General features: G+C 36.0%; 1 protein-coding gene across 1 annotated transcript; it reads right to left on the reverse strand.

The window, feature by feature from the left end:
- Positions 1 to 3522: 3522 nt before the first annotated feature.
- LOC138315305 (nuclear envelope phosphatase-regulatory subunit 1-like) lies at positions 3523 to 11746 on the reverse strand. The gene is made up of 6 exons (XM_069256208.1): positions 11664 to 11746; positions 10216 to 10287; positions 9918 to 9991; positions 8922 to 9031; positions 8421 to 8475; positions 3523 to 6316 (listed from the first exon to the last, which is right to left on the reverse strand). The coding sequence occupies exons 1-6, from the start codon at positions 11701 to 11703 to the stop codon at positions 6278 to 6280; spliced, it is 390 nt and encodes a 129-aa protein (XP_069112309.1). The 5' UTR covers positions 11704 to 11746; the 3' UTR covers positions 3523 to 6277.
- Positions 11747 to 11753: the final 7 nt, after the last annotated feature.

Here is an 11753-nt window from a genome sequence, read left to right on the forward strand (position 1 = left end):
TAAGACAAAGACCCACAACAGGCTGATGTATATAATCGTGTATATTTGGTCTTACCAGCATGCTGATTAGTCTAATAAGTCTTTGACTTGACTTACCAGTGGGGTAGGTCTTATAGGTAGTAACTACTTGTTAATCTCACATAGGTCTTTGACTTGACTTACCAGTGGGGTAGGTCCTATAGGTAATAACTTCTTGTTAACCTCACATAGGTCTTTGACTTGACTTACCACTGGGGTAGGTCCTATAGGTAATAACTTCTTGTTAACCTCACATAGGTCTTTGACTTGACTTACCACTGGGGTAGGTCCTATAGGTAATAACTTCTTGTTAACCTCACATAGGTCTTTGACTTGACTTACCACTGGGGTAGGTCCTATAGGTAATAACTTCATGTTAACCTCACATAGGTCTTTGACTCGACTTACCACTGGGGTAGGTCCTATAGGTAATAACTTCTTGTTAACCTCACAGAGGTCTTTGACTTGACTTACCAGTGGGGTAGGTCCTATAGGTAATAACTACTTGTTAATCTCACATAGGTCTTTGACTTGACTTACCACTGGGGTAGGTCCTATAGGTAATAACTACTTGTTAACCTCACATAGGTCTTTGACTTGACTTACCACTGGGGTAGGTCTTATAGGTAATAACTTCTTGTTAACCTCACATAGGTCTTTGACTTGACTTACCACTGGGGTAGGTCCTATAGGTAATAACTTCTTGTTAACCTCACATAGGTCTTTGACTTGACTTACCACTGGGGTAGGTCCTATAGGTAATAACTTCTTGTTAACCTCACATAGGTCTTTGACTTGACTTACCAGTGGGGTAGGTCCTATAGGTAATAACTTCTTGTTAACCTCACATAGGTCTTTGACTTGACTTACCACTGGGGTAAGTCCTATAGGTAATAACTTCTTGTTAACCTCACATAGGTCTTTGACTTGACTTACCACTGGGGTAGGTCCTATAGGTAATAACTTCTTGTTAAACTCACAGAGGTCTTTGACTTGACTTACCACTGGGGTAGGTCCTATAGGTAATAACTACTTGTTAATCTCACAGAGGTCTTTGACTTGACTTACCACTGGGGTAGGTTTTATAGGTAGTAACTACTTGTTAATCTCACATAGGTCTTTGACTCGACTTACCAGTGGGGTAGGTCCTATAGGTAATAACTTCTTGTTAACCTCACAGAGGTCTTTGACTTGACTTACCAGTGGGGTAGGTCTTATAGGTAATAACTTCTTGTTAACCTCACAGAGGTCTTTGACTTGACTTACCAGTGGGGTAGGTCCTATAGGTAATAACTACTTGTTAACCTCACATAGGTCTTTGACTTGACTTACCACTGGGGTAGGTCCTATAGGTAATAACTACTTGTTAACCTCACATAGGTCTTTGACTTGACTTACCACTGGGGTAGGTCCTATAGGTAATAACTTCTTGTTAACCTCACATAGGTCTTTGACTTGACTTACCAGTGGGGTAGGTCTTATAGGTAATAACTTCTTGTTAACCTCACAGAGGTCTTTGACTTGACTTACCAGTGGGGTAGGTCCTATAGGTAATAACTACTTGTTAACCTCACATAGGTCTTTGACTTGACTTACCACTGGGGTAGGTCCTATAGGTAATAACTTCTTGTTAACCTCACATAGGTCTTTGACTTGACTTACCACTGGGGTAGGTCCTATAGGTAATAACTTCTTGTTAACCTCACATAGGTCTTTGACTTGACTTACCAGTGGGGTAGGTCCTATAGGTAATAACTTCTTGTTAACCTCACATAGGTCTTTGACTTGACTTACTAGTGGGGTAGGTCCTATAGTTAATAACTTCATGTTAACCTCACATAGGTCTTTGACTTGACTTACCACTGGGGTAGGTCCTATAGGTAATAACTTCTTGTTAACCTCACATAGGTCTTTGACTTGACTTACCACTGGGGTAGGTCCTATAGGTAATAACTTCTTGTTAACCTCACATAGGTCTTTGACTTGACTTACCAGTGGGGTAGGTCCTATAGGTAATAACTACTTGTTAATCTCACAGAGGTCTTTGACTTGACTTACCACTGGGGTAGGTCCTATAGGTAATAACTTCTTGTTAACCTCACATAGGTCTTTGACTTGACTTACCAGTGGGGTAGGTCCTATAGGTAATAACTACTTGTTAATCTCACAGAGGTCTTTGACTTGACTTACCACTGGGGTAGGTTTTATAGGTAGTAACTACTTGTTAATCTCCCATAGGTCTTTGACTCGACTTACCAGTGGGGTAGGTCTTATAGGTAGTAACTACTTGTTAATCTCACAGAGGTCTTGGACTTGACTTACCACTGGGGTAGGTTTTATAGGTAGTAACTACTTGTTTATCTCACATAGGTCTTTGACTTGACTTATCACTGGGGTAGGTCCTATAGGTAATAACTTCTTGTTAACCTCACATAGGTCTTTGACTTGACTTACCACTGGGGTAGGTCCTATAGGTAATAACTTCTTGTTAACCTCACATAGGTCTTTGACTTGACTTACCAGTGGGGTAGGTCCTATAGGTAATAACTACTTGTTAATCTCACAGAGGTCTTTGACTTGACTTACCACTGGGGTAGGTTTTATAGGTAGTAACTACTTGTTAATCTCACATAGGTCTTTGACTCGACTTACCAGTGGGGTAGGTCTTATAGGTAGTAACTACTTGTTAATCTCACAGAGGTCTTGGACTTGACTTACCACTGGGGTAGGTTTTATAGGTAGTAACTACTTGTTTATCTCACATAGGTCTTTGACTTGACTTATCACTGGGGTAGGTTTTATAGGTAGTAACTACTTGTTAATCTCACATAGGTCTTTGACTTGACTTACCACTGGGGTAGGTCTTATAGGTAATAACTACTTGTTAATCTCACATAGGTCTTTGACTTGACTTACCCATAGAGGATTGGACAACACACCATTTAGTATATCAACAGACAGACAAGAAGTAGAGGTGGCTCATTTTAAGAGACATGATTCTGTCTATATCAAACTGTCCCTGATGGAAATACGACAGTCATATTAACACTATTCACTGACCTGGTGTAGTTAATTTGGGGGTGTTCAAAAATGATGTTTGTAAGGAAGAAATCTCAGGACATCAATATGGAATCCTGGGAAGATTTGGCAAGAAACCATACAAAGTGGAGGGGTAACCTGAAGTAGCAGCTTAAAGGAGGGGAAGAGAAACTGATGATGTTGGCTGCAAGTACGAGGTCACACAGAAAGTAAGGAAACACGTCAGGCGATTGACCATCTTCAGATGTGACCGTTGTGCCAGAGCTTCACTCTCGCATAAGACAACACAGCCATATACAGCACTACAGGCACAATGTAAAACTAAGGTGTATATCTATGGTCCAGACAGTCTATTCCTGCAAGTGATACCAACTCTATACATGTAAGTACAGATGGTCAGATTTTAATACAAGTGTATTGAATGGTTGCATTTGGTGTCATTAAATAACAAATAATACCCAAAAATAAACTTTGAATAAAATTTATTTACATAAATACTGATTCTCAATAATATCAGTATATATATTGAACAGAGACAATTTTTACATTCATATTCAGCACTTTGTAAAACATTACATTTTGATTTGTTCTAGCATAAGTTTCCTGCATTTATTACCTCTTTGCATAATACAGATGAGGGTATCTTTCTGCAAGGGAGATACCCACGTGGAAGGTATTGTTTGTGACATCATTTTATGAGTGAAACTCTAAAAACGTTTTCTCTGAAAAAAAATGATGTTTTGCTCACAAACAAATGACATCCCAATCAATACCTACATGCAAGGGCAGATAACTCTTTTAACATTAAAAAAAATGAGTAAGTTTCACTGTTATGTAATGCAGGTTTTATCAGATTTGTATTCAGTAAGTATTGATTGCCATGTCAATATTCTGGAGTAAAATATCAAAACTTTTTAAAATCCTGACAACGTATTTAATACCTCCTGTTTTAAAAACCTGCTCATGAAAATATAAAGAACACGAAAAAACAATCAGTACTGACTCACAAAAAAGATTTCATTCAAATATTTTTTACAGCTCTCGCTACTCGACAAAGACACATTTACACAATAACACGCAACTTCTTGACATAATATTCAAATGATAATTACACACTCCAATATAATTCCTGGACAAATAGTAAACTTTTCTCAACAGCGACAACGATGTTTTTTCTTAGGAGTTGTGAAAAATGAAGTCTTTTTACCTGGGTATGTTAAATAATATTCTGATGAACTGAATAAGAATTTGGGAATTTTGGCAAGGAATTTCTTTTATCATTCAAAAAAACTTCATCCTTGTACTAAAAACACTTCATCCTTGTACTATTCCATATCAACCTTAATATGCATTATATAAATCATATTCTTGCTGTTGAGTATTGCAGGTTATGAAAATCTGACAATCTTTTATTTTCGTTTGTTTACCACAACGAAATCTTAAATTAATATTATAAGGTATGTACACAATCTATGCCTATAGGCTAGCTAATTTTAAAATCTGGAAAAATAATACATGTATAGGCATGAATATTTGAAAAAAAAAATGTGCCCTTGAAATAGTGCACCCCATTTTCAAACAAGAATACAGGTTTTATTAGTTAACCTCCTATTAACAGTCATGGTCATGTAAGGACGTGCTAGGTTTGTTGGTGGAGGAAAGTTAGAGTACCCAGAGAAGAAAACAACGACCAACGGTCAGTACCTGGCAACTGCTTCACATGGGATTCAAACTCATGACCCAGAGGTGGAGGGCTCCTGGGTAACAAGAATATATGCATGTACTTGTACATCTTAATCAACTGTAATTCTTACATACTAATATTGACTCATTCATCTTTGAAGACACATTTATTCTAATTCAAAGACTAGACCAGTCAATTATGAAATTTCAGGGGTATAGGAGTTAAAATATTTGATGGAAAGCTTTGAGAATAAGATATCTATGTACTTCAAATTTCACATTTAGATTAATATTTTAAAAATAAAATCAACATTTTCCATGATTAACACATACGGATTTACAAATACCATTTCGTAAATGAATAGAATCCTCAAACAATTCTACAAAATGCTGTTTGTTAAAAAACAAAAATAACTATATGTTCTTAACAACAGAAGGAATATTACATATAAACAAATTTCATTTGACAATCATCAGGGAATTCAATAAATTAAAAATCAATTTAGATTTTCACAAGGACATCTGTCACTTTACATATATTGTATATTGATAAATGATTATGAAACAAACTGACTGTCATGTTACACAAACATATATTTGTGTAGAATACCAAATTGACTAACATTTTTTTTAAGTTCTTCTCCCATAGTAGTAAGTTGAGAATACATGATGTGAGATGAATGAATTGCCAATAAGAAGAAAATTAAGAATTCAAATAAGATAATTACTTTTTTTTGTTGTTCTTAAACACTACTAGTTAGACTATCTCAAACATACTCTGCTTTAGTGTTTTTCATTCTGTCCTATTAACAGTGAGTCATTTAAGGTCATACCAAGTGAAGAGGTGGAGAAAAGCCAGAGTATCCAAAGAAAAGAAAAACCACTGACCTATGATGAGTTCCTAGGGAACTGTCCCATGTGGGATTTAAACTCCAAACCCAATGGTGGGGGGAATGAGAAATTGCTAGTCTAGAAAATTCCCATGAATACATATCAACCCATTATCATATTTTCAGTCTATCAAAGTAAAGATTTGTAAGGGATCAAAGCATGAATTTCATTAAAAAGATTTCATAATTTGTATATGAAAAATCTATTCAGACAGACTAGATAATGGCCTACCATATATATATGACTCATTTTATCAGTCAAAGCTAATCATCGGGAAGAGTAGACTAATACTTTTACCAGAGACATTTTTCTGATTGCTTTATGGTAATTCTAAGAACATCATTTCAAGTATTATCAGGTAACAACATTTATAGAATTGGACAACCAAGTTGAAGTCAGATTTATGATAAGGTACACAGAATAGTGTAATTGATGTTGTGCGTTAATCATATTTCTAATTGTTAATGACCAACTTCAGAAGATAATGTCATCTGTTGATGATAAATGATGGTAAAACAAGGTACCACACTTGTCACTGAGGTATTGCTATCACACATACAAACTGGAGGAAGTTATTCTCTACCCTCTGTCACCGGCTTCTTTTCCTTGGGCTTCCTCGAAGTCCTAATTCTAACCGACCATATAGTCATGTGGTCGGTCGCGGTTTCAAAATCAATTTGCCAGTCTGAAATATTGAAGTTCGTCATCAAATTAACTACATAACTATTAACTTGAATCATTTGGTAGTCAGAACATGGTCTCAGTAACTGTCATTAAATCTACATTATCTACAAAAGGTATGCTTAAAACTTTATATTATAATAAGCATCTACATTCATCTTGTATATTGTTATAAAAGAAAGCATATGCATTTAATACAAGTCTTCCACAAAGTGCTAAAATCTTATGAACTGGCCCCAAGATCATGAAACAATCTTAATTCTAAAACAGTCTTAAGTTTAGACTTAGCCAATCACAGATGATACATCAATTTTGATTGGCTAATCAAAAACGTAAGTTTAAGAGTGCTTTGTGTTCCTAGGGCCTGATTTGGTTGTTATCATGTTTTGACGATTCTTTATACACCCTTTAAATCCATTTAAATACATTTAGATATCTTATTTCACACACTGTAATACATTTACAGTACACAATTATAGTTACCAATACACATTTATATAAATCATTCAATTACTGCCGTTCTATGATAAGATTGCACGATTGTGTTACAGTACTAGTGTATCGACTCACTGTAGTAGATTACATCTGGCTGAGTTGATTTAAAGATAGAAGAGAAAAGCGTGTGAGCATAATAAAGCTGTTTATTTAGCCTGCCATTCGTTTTGTCTTTTTATGGTGAACAGAACACTTTTTTCCAGTGAAATACGAAATATAAAGCAGTTCTTTTTACCAGAGATTTCTCTGTTTTATGTTAGACCTAATCTCAACATAACCACACAGTCCATAATAGCGACTAAGTTCCGAACCAGGAATGTCAGACAGGGCATCGATGATAGCTAATTCTGTGAACTCGGATCAATACGACGGATTTTTACAAAGCCTGGATCTCATGGCATGAAATACGTACTCGGCAATATTGTACTGAGGAGAGTATGGTGCTTGGAAGACAAGATTTAGTCCACGTTGTTCAAGCATGTTTGTTAACATTTGTTCAACTGCTCTTTGTACACACGTTTGCCTCAATAAGTTTCTCTCCAATTTCACGACCATAAATGCTTGGTTTCATTTTCTTCTGATATTCAACGAATTTAACAACTTCTTCACTGACCTTTGTTGGTGTCTTGATAGGCCGAACACGTGGAAGCAGAGAACCATGCTGTTCTTCATACAACTTTACAAACGTCGACCGCTTTAGATATATTTCCATATGACACCCCATCATTGTACATTTTCACTACCCTTTCGCGTACTTTTAGATCGGTTCGTGCTGGGCTTTGACATGTCGACATATGATCGGTTGAGGATTGCTTTTGATTTTGGCTGTGATTGGTTGAACCCCTTCTAATTTTGGCGCAATTTTAGCGAGAGATTAAAATAGTAACGTACACATGTGCAAACACTACACATATATGTACCGGTAACTTATAATATGCACACGTTGACAGCTTGGCGATCGACGATTTTAAGTACTTCCAAAATTTACTATTCAGTATAAAGTTCAAGTTAAGAGTTAAATTAACATTTTAAATATACCTTACCATAATTATGAAACTGAACAGTTATGTTTTAGCAGATACTTTCTTCTTGACCTTCATATTTATTCATTACCAGTATTATTATGTTAAATCTATATCATGTATTCTTCTACAGCTAGTATAACCTGATTGTGTGTTATCTCTTTCCATGTTTGATTTTTTTCAATCATATTATTTATATATGTACAAGAGCTATTTCAGGAAACTCGGTCCGTCACATGTGCTAGGTGTACTACGGAAAAAACACCACGGATCAAAGCAGTCATGTATATTTTTACGGCGCGAATTCTACATATCAGCGTTATTTATTTTTACAACGTAATACCCGATTGCACAAATAGGGGCCATTTTAAACTGGGGTGTTTTCCCGCGGATGTACAATTAGGTTGTGTAACTTTTTTTTATATACACACTTCAGCCAATCACAATGCGTGTTACATAGACACTTCACCTGTAACATGTAGCGATGTAATCTACTACACTAGTACTGTAACACAATCATGCAAGCCTATGATAGAACGGCAGTAAAAATGAAATTTTGATAGATATATGACAAGATTGTACATAACTTACATCATCACATGACATGTTATAATCTGCTAACACTTGACGGCATCTTGATGCTATTCTGGGAAAGGTCAAGGCCAATATTCAGCAACCATTTTATTATAAGGTCCAATGAAAAAAATCCGAGAAAATTGACAGAACCCAATTGGATGAGATTTACAATTGAATATCAGCACACCTCTTTTAATTATCAGTTAAAGGGACATAGCTCACTCTTAATTATCAAGCATTAGTTGGTATCCAAAATCTGAATGACAATAATATTCTTCAATGCCATTGAATTTTATATATTTGTAGTAAATCTTGCATAAATCTTATGGCATGTATATTTTATAATCATCTTGTAAAACAATATAACAATTTTGAGCTAAGAACATTTACCAAAAATTCATTTTTGAAGCAAAGGTGTGTGATTATTGTTCTTTTTCCAGCTTTTTTTCATATTTTTTAAAAACAATATCTTACACCTACACTGTAGGTTGTTGAATATATCAACACAAAGGATACATTGATGGTGATACAACCCTTTTATGGATTCCACACAGAAACAGCATGACCAACATTATACAACTGATGGTGAAGAAGGGATGATTCAGAAGGGAATGTGTGAAGGGGACCTGGAAAATCAAAAATACAAATGAAAGCCCAAATTATACAATGCAACAAAATTAATCAAGCAATCAAAATGTATTTTTTTATTTTAACTTTACAAAAAAATCCGAAGCCAAGGTATATCACACATTTTCATAAACCTTGTACGGATCCCAGGTATCATTATCCCAACCCCCCCCATCCCCACCCGACCTGTATGGTGAGTAACTCTACCTGTATGGCTAGTCATCTTACCTGTGTGTGAGGTGAGTTATCCCCACTACCTGTATGGTGAGAAACCCTACCTGTATGGCTAGTCACCTTACCTGTGTGTGAGGTGAGTTATCCCCGTTACCTGTATGGTGAGAAACCCTACCTGTATGGCGAGTCACTTTACCTGTGTGTGTGGTGAGTTATCCCAACTACCTGTATGGTGAGAAACCCTACCTGTATGGAGAGTCACCTTACCTGTGTGTGTGGTGAGTTATCCCCGTTACCTGTATGGTCAGTCACCCTACCTGTGTGGTGAGTTATCCACCTATCAGTATGTAGAGTTATCCCCCCTACCTGTGTCCCCAATATCTGTGTGTTGGGTTTCCCTCTTACCTGTGTGGTGAGTTATCCTCCTATCTGTGTGGTGAGTTATCCTCCTATCTATGTGTGGTGAATAAATTCCCCTACCTGTGTGGTGAGTTATCTCCCCTATATTTATGTCTAGTTATTCCCCTACCTGTGTGGTGAGCTATCCTCCCTATCTTTATGTCTAGATATCCCCCTACCTGTGTGGTGAGGGTGAGTTATCCCCCTTATCTGTATGTCGGGTTTCCCTCCTACATGTGTGGTGAGTTATCCCCCCTACCTGTATGTTAAGTTACCCCCCTACCTCAGGTAGTGGTGAGTTATCCCCCCTACCTGTGTGGTGTGTGGATCCCATATCCATGTCCAGGCTCCCACAGCGGTACAGACAGACATTACAATAAGTACCACTGAAATGTAACAAGAAATAGTTTATGGTAAGAATCTAATGTCAACCACAATTTGTATCATTATTTTTGCTAAATTACAAAGGAATTTTCTGATAAAAACAAATGCAAACATTTAATTATAAATGAATCTTTAGATGACAAACAAACACACAAACAGTGATTTAGTTCTGTAGAACATCATATGATGACTACAAATTGATACAGATTATATTGTTATAACCTACTTCTCCATAGCCTGGCTGTTGGCTGAAGTTTGTCTATCACTTCAGTCAGTCGTCTTTCAAATGCTTTCAAATCTGACAATAAAAATTAATAATCACATTTTAAGGCATCAACCAACAAATGAAGAAGATTGCAATGCATCTGTATAACATAATTAATATTTATAAATTGTGAATCACGATAACAAAATTTGTTAACTTTTTAAGTCTTTTATAGACTGGTGTATGTATCTCTGCAATATGACATATCCAATACAGGTGTGGGAAAGGATTGAGGGAAGTTTTAATTATGAAACAAATTATAACACCCTTGTGGTACCCTTAGTTGAAAACTGTTAGTATTTCTATATCTTAACTCATGTATCTACCGTTCCTGTCATCCTTGATATTTCAGGGGTTACTGTTCCCTGTCATTATATCCACCCTCGGACTTTCTCATAAAAACTGAAGACTTTGCGTGTGACTCAGTGTAAGATTTGAAGTTAGGCAACATTCTCTGTAAGTCTTCTAATGAAGTCTCTGTATGCCTGCGATTGGTTAGTTGTTTTCTATTTAAATTCTTGCCTTCAGTTTTGTTAGGACCAGAAACATATACCGTATTCGACCCAATAATTAAGCGTCCAGGGCGTTTTAACATGAAAAAAATGCAAAGGTGATTAAAAGAGACGAAATTATTGCAAACATTTACAGTTTTCATAGTTTTGGTTATATACTCGGGCAATTGAAATTAATGCCTCAAAATTGGGAGGGGCACTTATAGGGACATGGGCTCTTATTGGGTTGAATATGGTATACATTATGTTTCCGCTATGATATAGTCCAGAAATGGATACGACGAGAGCGATAGCAACTCATGGATTATCGAAGATGGTCATAGCTGTGTCAAGCCTTAATGCTTGGTATTGTACCTATATGCGACAGACCATTTATATGTTAGGCAAGTCCTACCTTAAAAGCAGGACATATAAATGGAATATATGGAATATTGATTAGTTATATTATGTTTCAGATTGATAGATACACCTATCAGATTGGTGTTTTGTTATGCTTAAAACATTGTGTAAGCATCAAAAGCTTTCCTGCGTTTGAATATCATTACAACAGTAACAAGCTCCTAATATACAACATCCATCAGTGATTTTTTTTTACTCAATAATTTCATGGGCCTGTACCTTTTCAATTTTAAAAAATTTACTGTGTTTTAATGACTAGCGCAAAAATAACACATGAATTAGAAGTTACTGCAATACTGTAACCTTCTATACTGACAGTACTGAATCTGATTGTCTGTTTGTTACAGTTTTGTCTGAAGTGAAAGTAAAAAATGTGTAAAGTCGTATCATTCACTATATTTCAACGGATGTTTTTATACAACAAAGATATAGACGCGTTTGCAGAGGTACACCATCGATAAAAGTAAAACGGTAGATTTTGAATTTGGTTGTTATTACCTTCTGTTTGCTCTGCTGACATGATTCTATTTCTCTTCATTCTCTGAGACTGAAATGCTAAAGACGTCTAACGTGATTAGCTTTCTTGGC

Source organism: Argopecten irradians, chromosome 2 (genome assembly GCF_041381155.1).
Source record: "Argopecten irradians isolate NY chromosome 2, Ai_NY, whole genome shotgun sequence".
NCBI lineage: Eukaryota > Metazoa > Mollusca > Bivalvia > Pectinida > Pectinidae > Argopecten > Argopecten irradians.

Bases quoted from the DNA above. Each gene is read 5' to 3' on its own strand.
- LOC138315305 (XM_069256208.1), bottom strand. From the start codon at position 11,703: ATGAAGAGAAATAGAATCATGTCAGCAGAGCAAACAGAAG. The intron at 9,992-10,215 runs GTAGGTTATAAC...GTTACATTTCAG, and splicing joins AACAGCCAGGCTATGGAGAA to TGGTACTTATTGTAATGTCT. The intron at 8,476-8,921 runs GTATCCTTTGTG...GACCTTTCCCAG, and splicing joins AGGGTTGTATCACCATCAAT to AATAGCATCAAGATGCCGTC.